At 55.9% G+C, this 25,388-nt stretch overlaps 1 protein-coding gene across 1 annotated transcript; it reads left to right on the forward strand.

Annotated features, from left to right (window-relative positions):
- The first annotated feature begins 1,201 nt into the window (after window positions 1-1,201).
- Window positions 1,202-23,532, forward strand: GATAD2A (GATA zinc finger domain containing 2A). Its single transcript, XM_063161251.1, is given in 13 exon segments — window positions 1,202-1,295; window positions 9,164-9,214; window positions 13,669-13,943; window positions 14,742-14,871; window positions 15,454-15,582; window positions 16,169-16,211; window positions 16,214-16,260; window positions 17,834-17,953; window positions 18,345-18,512; window positions 18,684-18,963; window positions 19,594-19,883; window positions 20,310-20,484; window positions 20,873-23,532. Coding segments are annotated over 11 exon segments (1,779 nt in total). The 5' UTR covers window positions 1,202-1,295; window positions 9,164-9,214; window positions 13,669-13,677; the 3' UTR covers window positions 21,004-23,532.
- Window positions 23,533-25,388: the final 1,856 nt, after the last annotated feature.

Genomic DNA, 25,388 nt, shown 5'->3' on the forward strand with positions numbered 1-25,388 from the left:
TCCAACCAGGAATGATCCCAGATCCCTGCGGCAATGATCCCAAATCCCACCAGGAATGATCCCAAGGGTTAGAGCCCAATGGGAACGACCCCAAATCCCAGGATTAAATCCGTGCAGGAATGACCCCAAATCCCACCGGGAATGTTCCAATATTCCATCCAGAATGATCCCACATTCCATCTGGAAAGATCCCAGGGTTGAATCCCACCGGCAATGATCCCCGTGGGATTGACCGCAGATCGCACCGGGCCTGATCCCGGGGAGCAGCCGGACTGGACCGGACCGTGCCGCTCTGACCCAGATCAGCCCCGGAGTCACCGAGCGGGGCCGGCCCCTCCTCATCCCCGGCGCGGGCCCTGTCCCGGCCCTCAGCCGGCCCGGCCGCCACCCCGCCCTCCCTCCCGCAGAACCGGCTCCGCCGGCCGCGGGGCCTCCCCCGCTTCCTGCCGCCGGCCCCCCCTATCTGCGGCCCCAGCGCGGCCTGCGCGGGCGGATAAGGGCGGCGGGGCCGGCCCCTCCCCGCGCCGCCATCACCTCAGCCGGCCCCGGGAGGAGCCAGCGCGGCCCGGCCCCGGGGGAACCGCCGCGAGCCGCCGGGCCCGGCCCGCCGCACCGCCCCCTCCCCGCGGGCCGCGCGTCCATTGGCTGCTCTTGGGTGAACTCTGTCTTCTATTGGGTATTTCAGCTATCAATCAAATACAGACCACGCCTCTTTCCTCCCTCACAGCAGGGGCGCGGCGCGCATCACGGGGTCGCGCCGCTGGTTGGACAATATACCCGTCAATCAAAAACAAACCGCGCCCTTTCCACACCGCTCTACTACGGGGGCGGGGCTACTACCGACTCTTCGCGCCGATTAGCTGCAGGGCAGACAACCCACCTTTCTATTTGCCGGCGCGGCTGTCAATCACTAGTTTAAAGATTAAAAAAAACCCCACCCAACGCAGCGCCCCAGGCCTGGGCAGGGGGCGTGGCCGGGCGCGAGGGTGTCCCAAATCTGCCTGGCAACGGGGGGGGTCCCCCGGGGGGGGCGCGAGGGGAGGGGGGGGCACAGGGGAGCGGAGGGGGGGAGAGGGGCGGGCACGGAGGGGGGGGGAGGGGGGAGAGGGGCGGGAGGATGGGGGGGGGGACGGAGAGTGGGGGGGGGCGGGTCCCCCTGCGCGCGCAGCCCCCCCCCGCCCCCCCCTCCTGTCAGTGGCCACCTGAGGGAGCCGCCTCCCCTCCCCCCACGGCCCCAGTCCGGGCCGGGCCCCGCTGAGGAGGAGGAGGAGGCGGCTCCGAGGGGGCTCCGGACAGTGAGTGACACCCGCGCCCCAGCGGCCCCCCCGGGGGGACGGGACCCGGGGACACCCCCTCACACACACCCCCTTCCCCCTGAGGGCGGCTCGGGGCGCGGGGCAGCGCGGGGGGAGCGCCCGGCACGGAGATCCGCGGCGGTTTGTGAGGGGCACGGCCGTGAGGGGAGAAGGGAGCGGCCAAAAGGCGCCCGTGGCGAGGGGGGACCCCGTGAGGGACCCGGGGAGCCGGGCTGAGGCAGAGCGCCGGAGCGCCAGGGGGGTTCACGGGGGATGAAAGTGCGGCCGGGTGTGTGTGGGGGGGAGCGGGGCTGTGGAGATAATAATAAAAAAAAAAAGCTTAAAAAAAAAAAAAAAGGCAGAAAGAAAAGGTTGGTAAGTCCGAGGGGAGGGTGGGCACGGGTGAGGGGGTGCCAGGGAGGAGCGGGAGTGCATCCTGGGAGTTGCCCGATAGGCACAGCCACCAGAGCATGTCAGCAAAGGCGGATTATTGGTGCCAGAGCCTTGGGAAGGCGGGGGAGGGGAGTGGGGGAGGGGACGGGCCACCACCGGGGCCACCGGGGCCACCGGGCCACGGCCCGGGCAGCGCGGGCAGCCCCGAGGGAGCCCCCGGGTGTCCCCCGGTGCGCGGCGGGCCCGCAGCCGCACTCCGGAAACACGGAGAAAGTTTTGGGCACGGGGCGGGGAAACGCGGGGAAATGAGCGGGGATGTGCGGGGAAAGGAACGAGGATGAGCGGGGATGTGCGGGGAGAGGAAAGGGGAAAGGAACAGGGATGTGCGGGGGATGCTGAGGGGTTTGGGGGAAACTGAGGAATTCGGCGAGCACTGAAGGATTTGGGGAGAAGGGAGTGGTACAGGAAAAGTTGAGGGGTTTGGGGAAAAGTTGAAGGGTTGAAGGGAAAAACAGGGATGCAGGAAAAGCTGAGGGGTTTGGGGGAAAAGAGGAGCGAGGAAATGCTGAGGGGCTTGGGAAGAACTGAGTGGTACAGGAAAAGTTGAAGGGTTGAAAGGAAAAACGGATGCAGGAAAAGCTGAGGGATTTGGGGGGAAAACGGGTGAGAAAAAGCTGAGGGGTTTGGAGAGAATTGAGTGGTACAGGAAAAGTTAAGGTGTTTGGGGAAAAGTTGAAGGGTTGAAGGGAAAAACAGGGATGCCGGAAAAGAGATGAAGGGAAAAACAGGGATGCAGGAAAAGCTGAGGGACTTGGGGAAAACTGAAGAGTTTGGGGGAAACTGAAGGGTGTAGGAAATACTGAGGGGTTTGGGGGAAAAGCAGGGGTGAGAAAATGCTGAGGGGTTTGGAGAGAACTGAGTGGTACAGGAAAAGTTGAGGGGTTGAAGGGAAAAGCTGGGATGCAGGAAAAGCTGAGGGGTTTTGGGAGAACTGAGGGGCTGGGGGAAAGCTGAGGATCTGCTGGGAAATCCCAGGGGCTGCTGGAAAACTCGAGGCTCTGCGGCAAAATCTGAGGGCTTGGCCTAAAATTGGAGGGTTTGTCCCAAAATCTGAGGGGCTGAAGGGAGAGCTGGGGATGCACTGGAAAACCTCAGGGGTGGCAGGGAAATTCGGAGCTCTGCTGCAAAATCTGGGGATCTGTTGGAAAACTCGAGGGATTTTCTACTGGAAAATCTGGGGTTTTGTCCCAAAATTTGAGGGCTTGTCCCAAAATCTGAGGGTCTGTCCCAAAACTTGAGGGTTTGTCAGAAAAGCTGGGGCTCTGCTTTAAAACCTGAGGGGCTGTCCCAAAATCCAGGGATTTGTGCCAAAACTCGAGGCTCTGCAGGAAATCCTGAGGGTTTGCCCCAAATCCTGGAATTCTCGTGGAAAACCCCGGGCTCTGAGTGAATCCAGAGGATTTGTGGGGTAATCCGAGGATCTGCTGGAAGACTTGGGAGCGTGTTCCTCAGCACTCCGAGGGTCTGCCCCAAAATCCAGGGATCCCCTGGAGAACTCTGGGATTCACTGGAAAACCCGAGGGATTCTCCCAAAGTGCCCAAATCCGGGGCTTTTCCCCAAAACCTGCTGGAAAAGCTGAGAGCCTGTGGGAAAATCTGGGGTCTCTGGTGGATCCCAGGGATCTGGGTGAAATCCAGGGATCCATCCCAAATCCTGGGGTTCTGCGGTGGATCCCAAGGGTCCATCCCAAATTCTGGGGCTCTGTGGTGAATCTCAGGGATCCATCCCAAATCCTGGGGTTCTGCGGTGGATCCCAACAGCTTCTCTGGGAATTCCAGCCCATTCCAGCCGGGAACTCCTGCCCAAACTCCCGCCCAGATTCCCCTTTCTCTTAAATCCATTCCCCGTGCCCTGGGATTCCCATCCCAAATCCCAGATCCATTCCCTGTGCCCTGGGATGTTTGGGGTGACGTCCATGGAATTTTTCCAGCTTTGGGGTGGAATTTTCCCAGTTTGGGGTGATTTTCCCCTTTTGGGATGGCATCCATGGGATTTCCCAAGTTTTGGTTGATTTCCATGGAATTTGTCCAGTTTGGAGTGGCATCCATTGGATTTTTCCAGTTGATACCACTGGATTTTCCAGCTTTGGGGTGTTATCCATAGGATGTTCCCAGTTCTGGGATGGCATCCATGGAATTTTCCAAGTTTTGGTTGACATCCATTGGATTTTTCCAAGTTTTGGGATGGAATCCATGGAGTTTTCCCAGAATTTGGGTGATATCCCTGGAACTTTCCAGGTTTTGGACATTGTCCATTGGATTTGTCCAAGTTTTTGGTGAGATCCATTGGATTTTCCACCTTTGGGATGGCATCCATGGGATTTTTCCAGCCTTGGGATGATATCCATGGAATTTTCATCACTTTGGGGTGGCATCCATTGGATTTTTCCAGGTTTTGGGGTGATATCCATAGAATTTTCCCACTTTTAGGGTGGCATCCATGGGATTTTCCAGGTTTTGGGGTGATTTTCTCTGGGATCATCCCCATGTTCCCCCCTGCAGGAATATTTGGGATTCCTGATCCTGTCTGGATTTCACCTTCCCAAATCCTTCCAAACTCTGGGAATTTGGGGCTTTTAGGCATTTCTTTTTGGATTGGAGCAACAGGAGGGTGAGGGAAAAATGCTAATGAGCTGGAAAAGCACGACAGGGATCTGAGAATAATAATCAATAATTAATAATCATAATCCCACAGCTCACAATTCCTTAATTTGGTGGGAAATAATTGAAATTTGGGATTTTGGATTTGGCTTCAGCCAAACTGCCCTGGAAAAGTCTTTGCCCAAAATCCTGGAGATGCTGGGCACTGATCTGGGGAATTTCCTGGGGTTTGGGGGGGATCTGCTGGGATTTGGGGAGCTCGGAGATTCTCAGGGAATTTCCTGGGATTTGGGGAATTCTCCGGGAGGGTTTTGGGGGTTCTCCTTGGGCTGTCCCGGGACTGCAGAGCTTTTGTGGGATCGGGAATTTGGGATTGGAGCCGGGCCCTGACCCTGTCCTGGTGCCCCCCAAAGGCTCTGCCCCATCGGCCACCGCCGCTGTCCCCTCGCTGTCACTGCTGTCCCCCCTCTCTCTGTCCCCTGTCTCTCCCCTCTCTGTCCCCTCGCTGTGTCCCCTCTGTCCTCTCCCTGTCCTCTCTCCCTGTCTCCTCACTGTCCCCTCTGTCTCTCCCCTTGCTGTCCCTCGCTGTCCCCTCTGTCCCACTGTCCCCTCTCTCTCTCTCCCCTCTCTGTCCCCTTTCTCTCCGTCTCTTCTCTGTCCCCACTGTCCCCCATGTCTCCTCTCTCTGGCCCCCTCTCTCCCCTCGCTGTCCCCTCTGTCTCTGTCCCCTGTGTCTCCCCTCGCTGTCCCCTCTCTCTGTCCCCACTGTCCCCTGTGTCTCCCCTCTCTGTCCCCTCTCTCTGTCCCCACTGTCTCCTCTCTCTCTGTCCCCTCGCTGTCCTCTCTCTCTGTCCCCACTGTCCCCTCTCTCTCTGTCCCCTCGCTGTCCCCTCTCTCTGTCCCCACTGTCCCCTCTCTCTGTCCCCACTGTCCCCTCTCTCTCTGTCCCCTCGCTGTCCCCTCTCTCTGTCCCCTCGCTGTCCCCTCTCTCTGTCCCCTCGCTGTCCCCTCTCTCTGTCCCCACCGTCCCCTCTCTCTCTGTCCCCTCGCTGTCCCCTCTCTCTGTCCCCTCGCTGTCCCCTCTCTCTGTCCCCACTGTCCCCTCTCTCTCTGTCCCCTCGCTGTCCCCTCTCTCTGTCCCCACTGTCCCCTCTCTCTGTCCCCTCGCTGTCCCCTCTCTCTGTCCCCACTGTCCCCTGTGTCTCCCCTCGCTGTCCCCTCTCTCCACGTGGCCTCTCCCAGCGCGGCGCTGCCCGCGCGCCCCCCGCCCGCCGCTCTAGCCAATCAGGGCCCTCCTCTCATCATCCGCGCGACCCCCGCGGCCAATGGCGGCCCGCGACACAGCCGCGGCTCCCCCCGCCCCGCGCCCGGAAGCGGCGGCGGCCGCAGCGCCGTGAGGGGCCCGGCCCGGCGCGGCCCCGGTGCTGCCCCGGTGCTGTCCCCGCTGTCCCGCGCGGTCCCCTGCCGTCCCCTCCGCTATCCCCCGCTGTCCCCACGCTGTCTCACCGCTGTCCCCACGCCGTCCCCTCCACCGGCCCCGCCGCTCGGCCGCCCCGCCCCGCGCATGCTCTGCCGGTGCCGCCGCGACTCCATGTGTGAGGAGCGCATTATCGGCACCGGGAGCCGCGGCGGCCACGGGAGCCCCGGGAAAGCGCAGCAACAAGCGGGAGAGCGGCGGCGCCGGCGCGGGGAGAGCGGAGCCGAGCGGAGCCGGGAGCGCGGGGCGGGCTCGCTGCGGATGCGGCGCGGAGCGACCGGAGCGGCGCCCTGCGAGTTCTCCCGGTAAAAGTTCTGCCGGCGTTTATTGGCTCCGGTACCGGAGCGACGGCACCGCCGGGATTTTGGGAGAACGGAGGCCGGGGTGCGGGAGAGCTGCCGGGGAAGTTGCGGCATTTCCTGGCCGTGCGGGCAGCCCGGAAAGTGCAAAGTCCCGCTGGCCGCGGCTCCGGCCCCGGCCGCCCCTGAACCCCGAGCCCGCGGCACCGGGGCCGCTCCGGGATCCCGGGGCTCGTCCCCCCGGGAGCCCCGACTCCGCCGCCCGCCCAGCGCCCCGGGGCGCCGCCGGCTTTTGTTTGGGAAAGTTGCTGCGGGCTTTCCGCCGGGCTGCTTCCTCTTCCTCCTCTTCCTCCTCCTTCTCCTCCTCCTCCTCTTCCTCCTCCGCCGCCGCCCCGAGCGCTCCGTGCCCGCTCCCCCCCGCGCTCCGCACCGGGAACACGGGGGGGACACGGACGGACACGGAGGGACACGGGGACCCCCCGGAACCCCCCCGGTCACTCCGTGGGCACCCCCCGCCCACCCCCCCGGGCACCCCCCGGTCACCGCGACCCTCCCGGTGTCCCCGGGGGTCAATCCCCGCTGTCCGCAGCCGCGATGCCCCCGCTGTCCCCGCGGCCGGTGCCCCCCGGTGCCCCCAGTGCCGGAGCCCCGCGGTGGCCGCGGCCGGGCCGTGCGGCCGGGCCGGGCCGGGGCCGTGTCACAATAAGAGTCCCCGGCCGCCCTTCCTGCGCCCGGGGCACCGGGAATGGCACCGGCACCGGGATCGGCATCCGCGCCGGGATGCGCTGCCCGGGCTCGGGATGGGCATCGGCACCGGCACCGGGATCCGCACCGGGATCCACACCGGGATGGGCATCGGCACCGGGATTGGCACCGCGATGCGCTGCCCAAGGGGGATCTCGGGAATCCCGAGGGGATGCGGGACGATCCTGGCCCCGCACAGCACACGGTGGGCAGAGGGAATTGCAGAATTGCAGCCGGGAATTGCAGCCGGGAACGGCTCCCGGGCCGGGATGGGATCCTGCCAGGGCTGGATCCTGCCGGGATGCGGGGTCGGGATCCACATCCCGGCTTTTCCCGAGCATCTCCTCACTTTTCCCGGGAGTGGCCCCGCACGAGAATTCCAGACGGGAATGCCTCACCCGGGATCAGAACTGGGATTCACATCCCGGCTTTTCCCAAGTGTTTCCTGGCTGGTTTTCCAGGATTTTCCCAGCCCGCTGCTGGGTTTTCTTTGGACTTGTCCGGGATTTGGTGCCTTGCTCGGGTTGGCATTCCCGAGCTGTCCCAAGTCCCGGGAATGCTCCAATCCCAGCTCTGGGCTCCGGGACCGCTCCGTGCTGCCGGGAACCGGAGCTGGGAGAGGCACAGGAAGTGACAGCGAGAGACGGAGGGAGGGAGGCCTTGGGGAATCCGGGATGGCAGCGCCGGGATCGGGCTGGGAGCAGCGGGACGGGACTGGGATCAACCTGCGATCAGTGGGAAAGGGCTGGGATCAGCTTGGGACAGGGCTGGGATCAGCCTGGGATCCTGGAAAAGGGATTGGGATCAACCTGGGATCACCAGGAAAGGGCTGGGATTGGCCTGGGATCAGCGGGAAAAGCAGTAGGATCTGCTGTGGATTTTGGGAAAAGGGCTGGGATCATCCTGTGATCAGCAGGAGAGGGGCTGGAATCTGCCAGGGATTTTGGGAGAGGAGAGGGAAGTGTCAAAATCCCTTGGATTTTGAGAAAGGGGCTGGAAGCTGCTTGGGATGAGCAGGAAAGGGGCTGGAATGTGCCTGGGAATTTGGGAAAGGGGCTGGGATTGCTGGGAAAGCTGTGGATTTTGGGAGAGGGGCTGGGATCTGCCTGGGATTTTGGGAATGAGGTTGGAAGTGATCTTGGATCAGTGGGAAAGGGGCTGGAAGTTGGGAATGATGGAAATTGGGGTGTTCCGGGAATGTTTCAAATCCCAGAATTCCAATCCAAACCAGGGATGTCGCTGATGGGATTCCAAAGCCAGAGATGAATCCTGAAAGGGAATAAATCCCTCTTTTCCCATGGATTCGTGGAATTCTGGGATGCTTTGGGGTGGGAAGGAGCTCGGGGATCAGGCAGGGACATTCCCAGGTTTTTCCAGGCTGCCCTCCCTCTCCAGTTTTTCCCATAAATCCCAAACTCTTCCAGGATTTTTCCACTCCTGATCCAACTGGGGGCTCCTTCCTTCGAATCCCAAGCCTTAGCACAGCTGGAATTCCAAAATTCCAGGAATTCCCAGAGAAATCCAAGGAATTCCAGCTCTCCTGGATCCTCGGAGCTTCCCAAACTCTGGGAAAAGCGGCCGGGGCAGCTCCGAATTCCAAAGGATTTCCTGGGATTTTCCCAGATCCTCTTAACCACCAACAGCCCCGGGTGAGCTCTGTTAATTCCCCCTGGAATTCCCGGGATCACGGGGCCGGAGCAGCCGGAGAAACCCGGGAATGGCCGAAGGCCCCGGGAGCTGCTCCCGGCCCAGAAAGACTGGGAATGGATGGAAACCTGGGAATGCCATGGATGGACACCGGGAATGTAGGGAAATCAGGGAATGCCATGGATGGAAACTGGGAATGAAGGGAAATCAGGGAATGCCATGGATGGAAACTGGGAGTGAAGGGAAATCAGGGAATGCCATGGATGGAAACTGGGAGTGAAGGGAAATCTGGGAATTCCATGGATGGAAACTGGGAGTGAAGGGAAATCTGGGAATGCCATGGATTTCAGTGCCTGGAAGATTTGCAGGATGAGTCAGAATTCCCAAATCCTGATTGCCAGGATTGTGTCGCAGTTTGGGATTCCCAGTTCCCAGGATTGCGTTGTACTTTGGGATTCCCAAATCCCGGGGCTGCGCCGTGCTGATATTCCCGATTTTCGTAATGGAGCCGTCATTCTGAGATTCCCAATGCCCAGCTCTGTGCCAGCAGCATTCCCAAATGCCAGCATTGCAAACCCCGGCTGCCTCCCTCGGGAATGTGGGAATCCCGGAATTCCCGTTATTCTCACCCCTCTCTGTTCCCGCAGGATCCTCGGCTCTGGCTCACCCCAGCGGGACCCCATGACCTTCCCTGACAGGTAGGAGCTGGCAGTTCCCAGGATTCCTGGGGATTTGATGGGATGGGGACCCTCTGCTGTGCACGGGCCTGGAATTGTCTTTGGGAACAGCCAGAGGGGAGCTCCAAGAGGAGCTTTCCCCAAAATCCCCAGCAATTCCCAAATTCCTGAGGGATTTGAGCCAATTCCTGAGGAAATCTCCCGGATTTTCCAAGGGACTGGGGAGTTGCAGAGGATCCAGAGCTCCTGGAATTCCTGCCGGGATTGTCCTGCAGGACTGGGCAGGCCTGGAGTAGGGATGGGATTGGGGATTTTGGGATTTGGGATTTGGGATTTGGGGCTGGGTGTGCTCAGAGGGGAGCCGTGGCTGAGCTCTCACCTGGGCTGGGCTCACCTGGGCAGCGATTCCCCAGAGTAGGTCCCACCTGTGCAGGTCTCACCTGTCCCGTGCAGGTCTCACCTGTCCTGGGCTCACCTGTGCAGCTTCTCGCCCCTACCCCCAGAGCTGTTTGCCTGGGGAGGGTCTCACCTGCTGAGGTCTCACCTGTTGGGTTCTCACCTGCCCGGTGGAGATGTCACCTGTGTGGGTCTCACCTGTCCCATCTCACCTGTGCGGGTCCCACGTGCCCTGGGCAGGTCTCACCTGAGGGGGCTCCCGTGCGTGGCTGCTCACCTGGGCAGGTCTCCCCTGTCCCCTCTCCCCTGTCCTGTCCCATCTCACCTGTTCAGGTTTCCCTCTCTCTCCCCTGTCCCCGCAGGAATTCCGGGATTTCTCCTGGGATGGATCCGCCCTGATCCCACCTGGAATCCTGGGAATCCTGCGGGGCTGGAATTCCCGGGAAAGGGAAGGGGAATCCCAGGATGGGAATGGGATTGTCCTGGGGTCTGGGATCCTGTGGCTCCGGAGTTCCCGGGATAGGGAATGGGCCGGGATTGTCCCGGGATAGGAATGGGATTGTCCCGGACCCTGTGGCTCTGGAATTCCCAGGATAGGGAAGGGACTGTCCTGGGAAAGGGCCGGGATTGTCCCGGGATCCTTTGGCTCCAAAATTCCTGGGAAATTATTTTTTTTAAAAACTGAGGAATTTTGGTGGATGAATAAGAAAACGTCTTGGGAATTCCAATTCTCCTGCTGCTTTTCCCTTGTTTCTCTGGGATGATCCCGCTAGGGAGGGAATTCCCAGCAGGAATCTCTGGGATCCCAATTCCAAGGAATTCCCAGCCTGAATGTCCCCATTCCTGGCTGGAAAATGGGAACATTTAAGGATGGAAATTCCCTCCTTAATGAGGAATTAATTGGGAAAGATCAGATTGCAATTCCTCATTAATATTCAAATACATTCAGGAATATTTAAATTAAGTCATGAATATATGAACAATCTTATGAATATTTAAATTGACTCAGGAATATTTCAGTCACTTCCCAACAAATGAATCTTGGAATTTTTCCCCTTAAAGGAGTAATTTGGAATGGAAAATCAACAATGGAGAAATAACTAATGAATGATTAATTAATAATGGGAGGATTTGCTTGGAAAATCCCAGAAGAAGTTGGGAATTCTGCTCCTGGATTTCCTCTCTGCATTCCCAAATAATCCCAGCCAGGGAATCTCAGTCCTTGTGTCCTGAATATTCCAGCTGGCAACAATTTGGGAATAATTCCCGTGGGAAAAGAAGAATTTTCCAGGAATTTTCCTGGCTTTGATCCAATAAAACCAGAGAATTCCCAGAATTCCCATAAAATCCCGCAAGTTCCTCCTGGAATTCCAGCTCCCCCCAGGGAAAATTCACCTGGAATTTGACAGAAATTCCAGGAAATCCACAGAAATTCCAGGAATTCCCTCTGGATTTTTCTGGGCAGCCTCTGTTCCCCATTTTCCCACTCCAGTGGAATTTTGGGATCCTCCTCTCCCGCTTTTCCTGAGCCTTTGGAGCTCCAAACTTCCAGGAGCAGGAATTTGAAGGGTGATTTTCCCCAAATTAGTGTGGGAATTCCAGAAAATTTCCCAAATTTCCCCAAAAATTTCCATTCCCTTGGATAGAAATTCCTTCTGGGAGGCTCTGGAATACCCCGGCTGAAATTCCTGGAGCTGCTCGAGGGGTTTGATCCTAAATTTTTCCCAGCTCTGGAGGAACCTCGGGAAAATTCCTGAGGGATTTGGGACAAACTCCGGGAATTCCCGGTGCTGGATAATCCGGGAATGACCTGGCGGGGAGGGTGGGAAAATCGGGATAAATCCCCATGGGAATCCCGGGAATTGCCGGGGATCGAAGCGACCCCAGGGCAGGGAATCCCGGGAATTTCAGGGAATCCCCAGCCCGGGAATGACTCCCGGGAAGTCTGGGGAAATCAGGAGAAATCCTGGCAGGAATGAAGGGAATCCCGGGAATTCCAGGGAATTCCCAGCCTGGGAATAACTCCTGGGAAATTTGGGGAAACCGGGAGAAATCCCGCTGGGAATCCCGGCAATCAGAGGGATCCCAGGGCGGGGAATCCCGGGAATTTCAGGGAATTCCCAGCCCGAGAATGACTCCCGGGAAGTTTGGGAAAACCGGGAAAAACCCCGGCGGGATCGGGGCGGGAATTCCCGCGGGGAACGGTGGGGAGCGGGGCCAGCCCGGGATTCCCGGCGGGAATTCCCGGTCCCCGCCGGCATCCCAAGGGTTAAGCGCTGCCATTTTGTTCCCGGAGATTTCTCGGGAATGGCGCGGAAATGGCAGCGCTTAACCCTTGGAATGCCGGCTCGGGAATCCCGGCGGGATCCGGGGGTTCCCCTGCCCCTCTCCCTTCCCGGGAATCCCCACCCCAAAACCCCGGGAAAAGCGGGAGCGGGGCTTTCCCGGGGCACAGATCCCCCTTTTCCACCTGTTGGGATCCCAAAGTTTGGGGTGGAAAATGTGGGATTGGCGCTGAATCCCCACAGAAAAGTTTGGGAATTTCCCCTGGCGTTGCCGCATCCAAGGATTGGCATCAATCGTTCAGCCCGGAATTCCCATAGATTTTCCTGGGAAATCTCGGGAGAATATTCCCAGGAAAGGGAATTCTCAGGAATTTTGGGATGATCCAAGGCTGAGGTATCCAGGAATTCCTCCTGGGAATCCTCCGGAGCAGCAAATCCAAGGAAAACATTTGGAAGTGTTGGAATCGCACTTTTCCACCTCTGGGAATTTTCTGTTCCCGAAACTTTGGTTGTTGGAATTTTGGCTTCCAAAATTCCAGGAGAGGAATTCCAGGATATGGGAAAAAGATGGAATTTTCAATCCAAGTTTCTCCTTTTCCTTTGGAATTTTATTGGAACTTTCATCAGGATTTTATTTGGGAATTGCCCTCCAAATCCAACCCTGTTCCCATTCCTGAAAAATCCTTCAAATCCTCCTTTTCCAAGATTTCCCTGGGATTTTGGTGGAATTTTTTCCTTTATTTCTCCCTTTTCCTGCCCTGGGCACTGGGATGGGCTGGAATTCTCCTGGGAGAGATTTCCAGCAGGAAAAACGCCAGGAATTCCCTTTTCCAGGGCTGTCCCTTCTCTTTTCCAGGGGTTTCCCATCCCTTTCCCAGGCCCATTTCCAGGGATTTTCCAGCCCCTTTTCCCCTCCCTTTTCCAGGCTTTTCCCCTCCCTTTTCCTGGGTGTTTCCAGCCCATTTTCCAGCGTTTTCCCCTCCCTTTCCCAGCCTTTCCTGGGTTGCTCTTCCCAGACTTTGTCCTGGTTGGAAATGCAGGAATTCCATCCCAAAATCCCGGGATTTATAACCCCTTCGTGTCTCCCTTCCCCCGGGATTTTCCAGCGCCTTTCCCAGATTTTCCCTCCTTGTTGTCTCTCAGCTCCCGGAATCTTTTCCCGGGAATTTTTACTTTTCCCGGGACTTTCAACTCCCCATTCTCTCCCCTTTTCCCGAGATATTTTCCTCCCTTTTTCCGGGGTTTTCCCCCCTCCTTTCCCAGGATTTTTTATGCCTCCCTTTTCCTGGGATTATTTTTCCCCTTTTCCTGGGAATTTTAACCCCTTGATGTCTCTGTTTTCCTGGTATTCCCCCCCCCCCTTTCCCCATGATTTTTCCCGTCATTCCCGATGTTTTTAACCCTTTCCCGGGGTATTTCCCCCCACACTGTGTCCGATGTTTTTAACCCTTTCCCGGGATTTTTCCTCCCCTGCTGTTTTTAACCCTTTCCTGGAGTATTTTCCTCATGATTTTTCCCGCCGTTCCCTGGTGTTTCTACGTTTTTCCCGGGATATTTTCCCCTGGTGTTTTTAACCCTTTCCTGGGGTATTTCCCCCCTGCTGTTCCCGCTATTTTTAACCCTTTCCTGGGGTATCTTTCCTCCGCCTTTCCCGGGCATTTTTTTCCCGGTGTTTTTAACCCTTTCCCGGGGTATTTTTCCCGCCATTCCCAATGTTTTTAACCCTTTCCCGGGATGTTTTTCTCCCCCGCCATTCCCGCCGTGTTTAACCCTTTCCTGGCCGTTTCCCCGCAGCCCCTCACCATGAGTGAGGACTCATGCCGCACCCGGAGCCAGAAGCGCGCCCTGGAGCGGGACTCGGAGCCCGACAGTAAAAAACTCAGGATGGACAAAGGAGTTCTGGGGTCCGAGCTCAGCTCCGAGGGGGACATGAAGATCAAAGCGGATCCCGGAGCCGGGAAGGTCCCGGGAACGCTGAAAAGTGGGGAAGTCAAAGCCACCATCAAAGTGGAGCTGCCGGCAGCAGCAGCAGCAGGGGATGAGCCCGTGGACATGAGCACATCCAAAGGGTGAGGATGCCTTGGAATTCCGGGAATTCTTGGGTTTGGGGAAGGGTTTGGGTCCCTTCTCACTCTGGTTTTTATTGGGATGTGGCTGGGGTGGGGTTGGAGTTCAGTTTTTGGGAGGTTCTGGTGCCACATTCCTGGTTTTTCCTTTGGAATGGTGGAAAAGTTGGGAACAGAATCCCAGCCCATTCCAGGGGCAATTCCTGCTGATCGAGACCCCATCCCAGCCCCATTTCCTTGGAGCTGCCAATGGAATTCCAGCAGGAAAAGGAGTTTGGGAGTTGGGAATTTCTCATTCCCAGCCTTTATCCCAACCCAGTCAATTCCAGTTTTCCAGCTCCAGGGAAAAGCTGAGAATGCTCCACCCGTGCCACTTCCAGAGGGAAATGCCTGGATTTGGGGATTCCCTGGATTTGGGGATTCCCGGGCTCGCTGTGCCCTCTAGAGGGCGTTCCAGACCCTTTGGAATTCTCCCATTCCTCAAATTCCCAGCCTGGGCCCTTTTCCGAGCCCTGGGGGGCTGGAAAAGCCTTGGAAAAACGGCTGGGAAAGGACTGGAGAAACCCTGGAGAAGGAATGGGAAAGGGGCTAGAAAAGAGTTGGGAAAGGATTGGAAAAGGATTGGAAGAGCACTGGAAAAGGGTTGGGAAGGGCTGGAAAAGTGTTGGAAAGGCTGCTCCTGGAGCGACCCTGTTCTCAGGATTTGCTCCCCCTGCACCGACCCCATTTTCCCCGGGATTTGCTCCCCATTTCCTGGGAATCCTGACCCGTTCCCGGGTTGTTTCCCGTCCGTGGCTCCAGGGAGTGCCGGCGGGAGCGGCGCGTTCCCTCCCCGGACGTGATCGTGCTGTCGGACAACGAGCCCTCGAGCCCCCGCGTCAACGGGCTGGCCCGGCTGGCCCTGCCCGAGCCCGGCACCGAGGCCCTGCTGGTGAGTGCTGCTGGCAGGAGCTGGGATTGGGTCGGGAATAACTGGGATTGGGTCAGGAGGAACTGGGAGGAACTGGGATTGGGCCTGGGGTAACTGGGATTGGGTCTGGGGTGACTGGGATTGGGTCAGGAGGAACTGGGATTGGGTCAGGATGAACTGGGAGGAACTGGGATTGGGTCTGGGGTAACTGGGATTGGGTCAGGTTTAACCGGGCTAGGGTCAGAAAAACCCAGGATCAGCCACATTTTCTCCTCCCAGCTCCATCCATTCCCGTTAATTCACGATCCCAAAAGCCAGGAACCAATTCCGGCTGGGAATCCTCCTCATTTACTCTTTGCCATGAATTTTTTCATGGAAAAATCCCAGATTTTCACCTCGGAACTCCCTCCCCTCACTTCTCCCACTCCCCAGTCCCAGTTGGGAATTTTGGGAATTCTCACCGTGCCTGTGTCTCTGCCTTCCCCCGGGGTTCTCCCCTTTCCCTGGGATTTTCTCTGGGATTTTCCTGGGATTTTCCCTGGGATTTTCCCTGGGATTTTCCCTGGGATTTCCCTGGATTTCCCTGGATTCCTGGCATTCCAGCGGAGCCCGGAGCAGCGGGAGCGCCTGATCAAGCAGCTGCAGGAGGAGCTGAGGCTGGAGGAGGCCAAGCTGGTGCTGCTCAAGAAGCTCCGGCAGAGCCAGAGCCAGAAGGAGACGCCGGCGCCCAAGGTAGGAAAATCCTGCTTTCCCAGGAATTCCCAGCCTTTTCCTAGGAGTTCCCAGCTCTTTCCCAGGAATTCCCAGATCTTTTCCCAGTGTTTTTAACCCCCTGCTGTGGCCTTTTTCCTGGATTTTTGGAAGCTCTTTTCCTGGATTTTTTAAACCTTTTTCTGGCATTTTAGCTTTTTCCCAGGATTTTTAACTCCTGGTGTCTCCCTTTCCGGGGTTTTTCCTGCCAATCCTCAAGGACTTTCCAGGCAATGCCCAAGGATTTTCCTGTGAACTCCCAAGGATTCTCCTGCCAGTTCCCAAGGATTTTCCCACCAGTTCCTACCAATTTTCCTGCTAATTCCCAAGGATTTTCCCACTAATTCCCACCGATTTTCCTGCCAATTCCCAAGGATTTTCCCACCAATTCCCAAACTCTTTCCCCTGGAGCGAGCAGGAGGAGTGGGTGCCACTCCCAAGGATTTTCCTGTGAATTCCCAAGGATTTTCCCCCCAGACGCTCCGGGCTCTCGCCGTGCGCTCCCTGCTCTCTGCGTTCCCGCTTTCCCGCCTTTCCGCTGCTCTCTTTCCGCTTTTTCCTTTTCCAGCTTTCCTCGGGCCCCTCTGGAAGCGCTGCGGCCACGCCCCCGCCTTGGTGCGGGGCCCTCAGGCTGTTCCCGCTGGGAAAACTTCCCTCCAGGTCAGTGGGAGCCGGGAGAAGCCGGGACAGTCCGGGAAGAGCCGGGAACGCCCGGGAAAAGCTGCCAGCACCGCCCAGCTCCCACGGGTTTAGGGATACCGGGACGGGGGAAAGGTGGGGTGGGGTCTGCAGCGGGACCCCTTGCTGAGCCAGGGAATTCCTGTGGGGAACGGGGGAATTCGCTCTGGAGTTGCCGAGGGAATCCGGTGATTCTCTCTGGAATTGCTGAGAGAATCCTGGGATTTTCTGGGAGGCAATCCCAAGATTTGGGGTTGGAAAAAATCCCATTCCAGACTGAATTAAATCCTTGGAATCCCGAGGGAAGGAAGTTCCAGGAATCCAGGGACAGCTGTCACTCACCCCTGAAGTCCTTTGGGATTAGAACATTCCTGCTTTTTTTTTGTTTTTTCCTGGGATAATGGGACCCAAATTCCCAAAGTGCTCCAGCACGAGGGATTTTCCTTGGAAAACCCACAGAATTCTAGGAAAGGGAGGGATTGCTCTCCTTTAGGAGCCATTCCTAAATTCAGAGGTGTGGGAATCTTTACCTTGGAGTCACTTCCAGAGGAACTGGAAAACTTCAGGGAATCTTGGAGTTAATCCAAATAATCCAGTTTATCCCAACAATTCCTCTGGAATTTTGGGTGAATTAACCTGGGATGGGTTTTGCTGGAGTGTCCAGGAATTCCAGAGGGAGGGATTCCCTGGGAATGGAATTCCCACGTCCTGGGGAAGGGGAAGATCCCTGATCCCAGGGGCTGGGAAGAAGGAGGAAATGCCAGGATTGGGATGCAGAGGAAAGTTTGGAATTTTGGGAATATCCCAGCCCAGCACCAGGAGGAATTTTGAGGATTGGAGTCCCAAGAATCCTCAGGCAGCAGCTTTTCCAAACTCCTCTCTCCTCATGCCTTTTTCTCCTCCATGATTTTTCCAGAACTTTTTCTTCCCTCCTCCTTTTCTTTTCCTGCTTTTCCTTTCCCTCTCCCAGGACTTTTTCCCAGATCTTTTCCTTTCTGTGATTCCTTTTCTTCTTCCATGATTTCTCCTGGAGCTTTTCCTTTCTCCTGATTCCTCTCCCAGGATTTTTCCCAATGTTTTTCTTCCCTCCTCCCTTTTTTCCCCTGCTTTTCCTTTCCCTCCACAGATCCCAACACTTCCATTCTCCATTCCCACAAATCCCAATACTTTTTTTTCCCCCATTTTTTCCTGCCTTCCTTTCCTCCTTACCTGATTTTTCCCAAGGTTTTCCTTCCCTCCACAAATCCCAGCATTTCCATTCCACATTCCTACAATCCCAGCACTTCATTCCCACAAATCCCAGTATTCCCATTCCCACAATTTGCAACACTTCCGCCCCCCCCCATTTTTATCCCATTCCCACAATTTGCAACACTTCCCCCCCCCCCATTTTTATCCCATTCCCACAATTCCCAACACTCCCCCTCCATTTTCCCCCCATTTCCATCTTTCCCAACCCTTTTTTCCCCCATTTCCCCCATTATTTCCCCCATGTCCCCCCCATTTCCCAGCCCTGCTCTGACCGGTTTTTCCCGTTTCTTTCCCATTTTTCCAGCCCTCCTCCAGCCGCGTTCCGGGCTCGGGGCTCCCGCCCCCGCTGCTCCGGGGGGGCCAAGCGGCCGCCTCCAAGCAGAGCCCCCAGATTGTGATGCCCCCCTTGGTCCGAGGGGCCCAGGTGAGCTCCCCCTCCTCCCCTTCCCATTCCATGGAAAAATTCAGGATTTCCCCCCTCTGGTTGATTTGAACATCCCATGGGGTGTGCTCCCAATAAAAACGGGATTTTTGGGGTTAATTCAGGGTGTTCTGGCTTCTGGGGGGTTTTTGGGAGAGGAGGTGGGAGGAGGTGTTCTGCTTTTCCATGGTTTTCCTTCTAATTATCCTTTCTATCTCACCAATTCCATGGATTCCCAACCCCCTTTTCCATGTTTTCCCAACCCCTTTTCTGTGTTTTCCCACCCCCTTTTCTGTGTTTTCCCACCCCCTTTTCCGTGTTTTCTCACCCCTTTTTCCACATTTTCCCAACCCCTTTTCCACATTTTCCCAACCCGTTTTCCGTGTTTTCCCAGCAAATCCACACCATCCGGCAGCACTCGAGCACGGGTCCGCCGCCGCTGCTGCTGGCGCCGCGCGCCTCGGTGCCCTCGGTGCAGATCCAGGGCCAGAGGATCATCCAGCAGGGCCTGATCCGCGTGGCCAACGTGCCCAACGCCAGCCTGCTGGTCAACATCCCCCAGGTGAGGGTTCCTGGGAATTCCTGCTGGGAATGGAGTGGGAATGGTGGGACTGACCAATGCCAGCCTGCTGGTCAATGTCCCCCAGACTGGCACGGCCCCCACGGGTGGCACTGGGGACTCCCCTGATTCCCAATGACCCCAGTGATCCCATGGATCCCGTTCTCTCCACAGGCATCCCCCACGTCCCTGAAGGGCTCGGCGGTGCCCTCGGGCCAGGCGGGCGCGGCCCCCGCGGGTGGCACGGCGCTGGGGGGCACGGGCGAGGCCCCGGGCAGCCGCCAGGCCGCGGCCAAGCTGGCGCTGCGCAAGCAGCTGGAGAAGACCCTGCTGGAGATCCCCCCGCCCAAACCGCCCGCGCCCGAGATGAACTTCCTGCCCAGCGCCGCCAACAACGAGTTCATCTACCTGGTGGGGCTGGAGGAGGTGGTGCAGAACCTGCTGGAGAGCCAAGGTGAGCCCGGAGGGGCAGAGCCCAGCTCAAACCCACCTGGGGTCAGTTTAACCTGGCTGTGGTCACTTAAACCTGACAGCGATCGGTTAAACCTGGCTGTGATCAGTTAAACCTCCAGAAATGCAAGGTTAAAATGTGGTTCAATAATTTAAACCTCCCAGAAATCATTTAAACGTCACTGAAACCACACTGGAGCTGACCCGCCATGTTTGTCCCTCAGGGAAGGTGGCGGTGGCCAATCCCAGGTGTTTGTCCCTCATGGAGGGCCACACTGGGGCTAACCCGCCACGTTTGTCCCTCTGGGAAGGTAGCAGTGGCCAATCCCTGGTGTTTGTCCCTCAGGGAAGGTGACCCTGGGGCTGACCCGCCATGTTTGTCCCTCAGGGAAGGTAGCAGTGGCCAATCCCAGGTGTTTGTCCCTCAGGGAAGGTGGCAGCAGTGCTGACCCGCCATGTTTGTCCCTCAGGGAAGGTGGCGGTGGCCAATCCCAGGTTTTTGTCCCTCAGGGAAGGTGACCCTGGGGCTGACCCGCCATGTTTGTCCCTCAGGGAAGGTAGCAGTGGCCAATCCCTGGTGTTTGTCCCTCAGGGAAGGTGGCAGCAGTGCTGACCCGCCACGTTTGTCCCCCAGGGAAGGTGGCGGTGGCCGTGTCCTGCCGGGAGCCCTACCTGTGTGCCCAGTGCCACACGGACTTCACGTGCCGCTGGCGGGAGGAGAAGAACGGCACCATCATGTGCGAGACCTGCATGGCCTCCAACCAGAAGAAGGCCCTGAAGGCCGAGCACACGAACCGGCTCAAGGCCGCCTTCGTCAAGGCCCTGCAGCAGGAGCAGGAGATCGAGCAGAGGATCCTGCAGCAAACGGCCCCGCCCGGGCAGCCCAAGGCCGAGCCCGTGGGGCAGCACCACGCGCTCAAGCAGGTGAGGGAGCGGCCCCAGAGCCGCCATTGCCTGAGGGAAAAGGGTCCTGGGGTTGGGGTTGGGGGTTTGGGCCTCGGGTTGGGTCTGGGGTGGGGGGGGGTGGGTGTTGTGCCAGGCTGTAAAGATTATCCAGGCCCAGAGAGCATCTAATCCCAAAAATCATCCAGGCCCAGAGATCATCCATTCCAGGAGATGATCTATTCCTGGAGATCATCCAGTCCCTAAAATCATCCAATCCCAAAGGTCATCCAGGCCCAGAGATCATCCAATCCCAAAAATCATTCAGTCCCAAAGACTATCCAATCCCAAAAATTCCAGTCCCAAAGATCATCCAGTCCCAAAGACCATCCAGCCCCAAAGACCATCCAGCCCCACGACCCTGCGGTCCAGCAGCAGCCCGGGTGACGTTGTCCTTGCTCCCTGCAGAGCTCCAGCCAGCTGTCGCGGGGCGCCTCGCGGGGCGTGCTGCACCCCTTCAGCTCCTCGCCCAAGCTGCAGAGCTCCTCGGGCAGCGCCGCGCTGGGCGCCCGGCCCGGCAAGCACGCCGACAGGGCCGGCAGCAAGGGCGGCGCCGCCTGGAAGAAGAACCCCATCAGCACAGGTGCGGCGCCCCGGGAGCCCACACTGCCTTGGGATCACTGCCAAAATTCCCAGGTTTTGGGGGCGAGCTGTTGAGGGGTGGTGCTGAGGGTTTGAGGTGAAAGTTGGTGTCATCGCTGCCCAAAATTCCCACTTTTGGGGTGGGAATTACTTTTCCATGTGGATTTTCATTATTTTTCCCTCATTCCTGAGCCATTCCATGACTCCGTAATTCCAGAGGGCTCAAATCCTGATTCTTGATCCAAAACCTCTGCGTTTCTTGGGATGAGTTTGGAACCTGAGGGTGCCAGATTGCACTGGGATAATTGCTCTGCATTTTCTATGCAATTTTTCATTATTTTCCCTAATTCCCAAGCTATTCCGTGACCCAAAATTCCCTTTTCCTGCAGGCGGGGCCCTGCCCTTCGTCAGCCCCGCGCTGGCCGTGCACAAGTCGGCCTCGGCCGTGGAGCGGCAGCGCGAGTATCTCCTGGACATGATCCCGCCCCGCTCCATCCCACAGTCGGCCACGTGGAAATAATTCCCGAGGGAGGACTTTTCCAGGCTCTGCCATCCTTTCTTTTCTACCACAATTCCGTGGAATCTGCTTTAATCCCAGCTGGATAACGCCCCGAGGCTTTCTAGGATGCAGCACCACCACTCCTCATCCGTCCCTGCCGGGAGAAGTGACCGCGTCGGGGTGGCCGAAGCCCGGCTCCGTTGGCTCCCAGATTTTTCATGGAAGCTGGCAGGGAAAGGGGGAAGAATTCCTTAATTTTTTTTTTTTTTGGCTTTTTTTCCGTATTTAGTTTTGAAATTTTTTTGGCACCAGCACAAAAAGAAAAAAAAACAACGAACCATGAAAGGACTCAGCGACTCCTCTCTGCCTTCGCCGACGCCGAACTTTTTGCTGGGAACACTCCGGAATTCCGGAATTTTGGGGCGTGGAGAGAGGAATTCCAGCCCCATCCTGCGTTTAGTGAGCCGAGTTCATGGCTGCTCCTGATCCCTGCTCCTCCTCCAGCCGGGAAAGCAGGCGGCACATCCCCAGATTCCCAAAATTCCGACGATCCCAAGAAGAAGAAGGAGGAAAGTGCAAATCTCTGGTTCCGGTTGAGTTTGGTTTGGTTTTCTCCCTTAGGGATTGGCTGCCGCCCAAACCTTGGCTGGGAGGTGGGAATTGCTGCGGGAAATTCCCACTTTTTTCCTTGGATTCTGGTTGGAATCAGACTTTGGAACCGTTGGTAGTTTCCAAACTTTGCAGTTACTGAGAGACAAAATCCACCTTGGTTCTTTCTCATCCCGCGAATTTTGGGCCTTCCCGACGTTCCCAGAGACTCCAAAGCGAAACTTTTTGGGAATTTTTTTTCCTTTGGGAGGGTTGGTTGGGTTGGTTTTGTTTCTTTGGGTTTTTTCCCTTCCTTTTCTGTTGTTGTTTTGAGGGATATTATTCCGAAATTTATAGAATTCCAGAAGCTGATGCAGGCAGGGAGGGTTGGGAGCCATTCCCAATCCTTCCCTCCGTGGTTCGAGTTCTTCCAGGCATCCCAAGCATGCTCCTGTATCCATTTGGGATGGAGTTTTCCATTGTTTTTTTGGGAATTCCAGAGGTTCAACCCAAAATCCATCCGGGGGCCAGTTTGGTTTAATTTTTGGTTTCTCATCCTCTTTTTCCTTGGGCTTCTTCCTGAATTCCAGACAAATCCAAGGGGCAGAATTCCAGGCCTTATTCCAGTGAGGAGAATTCTTCGGGAAATTTGGGCAATTTTCTTGGGGAAATTATAAATATATATAATTTAGAGATCTATATATATTTAAAAAAAAGTGTGTGTAAGGGGGGGAAATTCAGGAAAATCCGGATTTATTTTCTTAGGAATCGCTGAAGCCAAGAATTCCTTTGGGATCAACCCCTCGTATCCGAGGGACAAACCCCCTCCTCCCTTTTCCCACTTTTCCTGGTGTTTCCATGTTTAGGGATTTAGTTTAGGAAAAAAAAACAACAGCCTTGTTTTCCAAACTGGGATTTGTTGGATTAAAACCCCCGGAATTCCCAGCTGGACGTGGATTTTGGGGTGTTTTCCATAGGGATGTGAAGAGCTCAGATGTGGGAATTGGGTTGGAATTTTGGAATTTGGAGTTTTGTTTTCATTCCAAGCTTGGGCTGGGAGATGCCACCAGCGTGGAATTCCTTCAGTTCCATTGGATTTTATGGAAAAGTTGCCGTTCCTTTCCCACATGGAATTTTTTGGGGTTGGTTCAGGGGAATTTTCCTCTCCTGTTTTTTTTCCTCATGGATGCCAATGTTTGGAAAAAGTTCATTTATTCCCAAAAAAAAAATCCCAACAAAATTCCTCCAATTAAAATAATTTTTTTTTTTTTTTTTTGGGTGGGGGGAAACCTGGTTCATTTATTCCCAGAGTTTGGATGATTCCCGAAAAAAAAAAACCCCAGGGAATGGAAGAGTCACAGAAGGATTTAATGGGATAAAAACAATGTCAAAACTTTCTGGATCCCAGCAGAATTCCCTTGGAAATTGGAATTTCAGCCAGTTTTGTTTCATTAAAATAATCAGGGATGTTGGAATTGAAGGATTTGGAATTAAAAATCCAAACAAGTCTCTGCATCCAGACTTGCAAATATTCCATCCTGATTTTATTTGGATGGATAATTCAGGATAAATCCCAAAGAAAAATTATTTGGGAGATGGGGGGGACATTTGTTTGGAAGGGAAAATCCAGCACGGATTGAGGCTGGAAAACCAAAATATTTCACGGGATGGGGCTGAAACTCAAATTCCCACCTGGAAGGCGACTCCTGGGATCCAGCCTGGTTCTGACGTGGTTTTTTCCGGAACGTTCTTGGAATGCTGCTGGGAATTTGGAGGATTTGTTTGATTCCATCCACGTTCCTGCCACATTTGGGATCAGTCTGGGAGAAGATTCCGTGTTGGAAGGCCGGGGTGGATTTTCCTTCGCAGTCCCAGTTCCCTGTTCCCGTGGGGGTTTTTTGGGATCAGGACGGTTCAGGTTCAAAGTTGTTCCAGCTCTTCAATACAGATTTTCCAAACCTCTTCCCAGTCTCCTTTTTCCAGGAAAAAGCCCCACAAAAAATGGGAAAAATGGGGGAAAAAAAAAATAAAGAAACAGAAAATTCCCATTGTGGAATTCTGCCCTGGAAGGGAAAAGTTTGGGAATGGTGGAGGAGGGGGGAATTTGGGAACAAATCCTGAGTTTATTGATCCCCTTTGGGATTTGGGATTCTCTGACTGAATCCCCTTTGGGATTCCAGAATCCCTGAGATCTGTTGGATCCATTTGGGGATTCCCAAACCCCCGAGGGCTTTTGGATTTCTGGATTCCCCGAGGCCCTTGGATCCCTTTTAGGGTTCCCAGATCCCTTGGGGCTCCTGAATGCCGAGATCTTTGGCATTCCCAAACCCCTGAGGCTTTTGGAATTCTGGAATCCCAGAGGTCTCTTGGATCCCTTTTAGGGTTCCCAGATCCCAGAGATCTCCTGGATCTGTGGGAAGCCCACCCAACCCTCCCACTCCCACTGATCCCTCGGGATCCTGGATCCCTTCTCCCTAAAGCCATAAAATTCCCGCTGGGAATTCGGGATTCCCGCCGGGGTTTTGGGGTTTCCTGGGACACCGCGGGGAGCGAGGAAGCGCCGTTGTAATTTAGATTTTAGCGACTTGTGAAATAAAGAGATCCCGGATTTTCATGGGACGATTCCCGCGGTGGAGCCGGGGCAGCCGTGTGGTTCTTCTCGGATTTCCCTCGTGACAGTTGGGATTTGGAATTTCGCTAAAAGAAAGGGTTGGAATTATTTTTTTTTCCTGTCCTGGGCTCTTCTTCCTCAGCGTTCCCAGCTTGGGAAAAAGGTGAATTCCCGAATTTTTTATATCCCGGGGATTCCTGCGCCTGCCATTCCTGAAGAAAACCCAAAATTCCAGCAGATTCGGGATTGGGGCTTATTCCGTGTTTATTTTTATCCTCATTTTGGGAATTCTTCCTTTACCTCTGGATTCTCCCAGCCAGTTATCCCCTTTGTTTTTGGGGAAGAATTGGAATTGAATTCCCAAAGTTGAATCCCAGATGGAAAACTGGGAATTTAGGCTGCAGGAAGGGGTGAAATGGAGGAAATTACAGGAGATTTGGGGGGAAAACCTCAAATTTGGCTCCTTATTCCCTCTCCTTTGGGAAGGAAGGAGAACAGGGCAGGGTTTTTTTCCCTTGGATTTGTTGGGACTCAAAATATTCCAGAGTAAATCCCAAAAATTTAATAATTCTCACTAATCCCGCCAGTGGAAGGATCCAGAATCGTTAATTAATCAATAATTAATTGGGGGGGGTTGGAATTGGAATGACAATAAACAGAGAAACTCCTGGATCTGCCTCACATTCCCAGGATTTTGGGGGTTGAGATGGATCTCGTGGATCACCCAGACAGAGCCGGATCTGCTCCTTCCTCCCCTGAGGATTGTTCCCAAAAAAAATGGGGAATAATCAGGAGAAGGGGAAAAGGAGGTGGCAAAAATCCGGGATTTCTGTGGATTTCCTGTGGAATTTCATGGATGGAGCAAATCCATAAATCCAGAGCCTTCTCCATTCCCAGCTGGAATTCCTGCTCCAGCACCCTTGGATCTCACCTGAACATTCCAGGAAAGCCCACGGAGCCCATGGATGTTTCCCTCTGGAAGGAGAGCGGGCCAGGGACATTCCCAGAGGGATTTCTCCCACAATTCCCGGCCATGTGGGAATTCCCATGGGATTGTCCCAAATTCCCGTGGAATTGGGTGGGAGATGATCCCAAGGAATTGATGTGGCATTGCCCTTTTAAGCGCGCGTTGCCCCTTTAAGTGGGGTCCCTACGGTCACGTGGCTGCACCACGTGCGTTTCCCGCGCGCGGGAGCTGGGCGGGCCG

This window comes from Melospiza melodia, chromosome 7 (assembly GCF_035770615.1).
Source record: "Melospiza melodia melodia isolate bMelMel2 chromosome 7, bMelMel2.pri, whole genome shotgun sequence".
NCBI lineage: Eukaryota > Metazoa > Chordata > Aves > Passeriformes > Passerellidae > Melospiza > Melospiza melodia.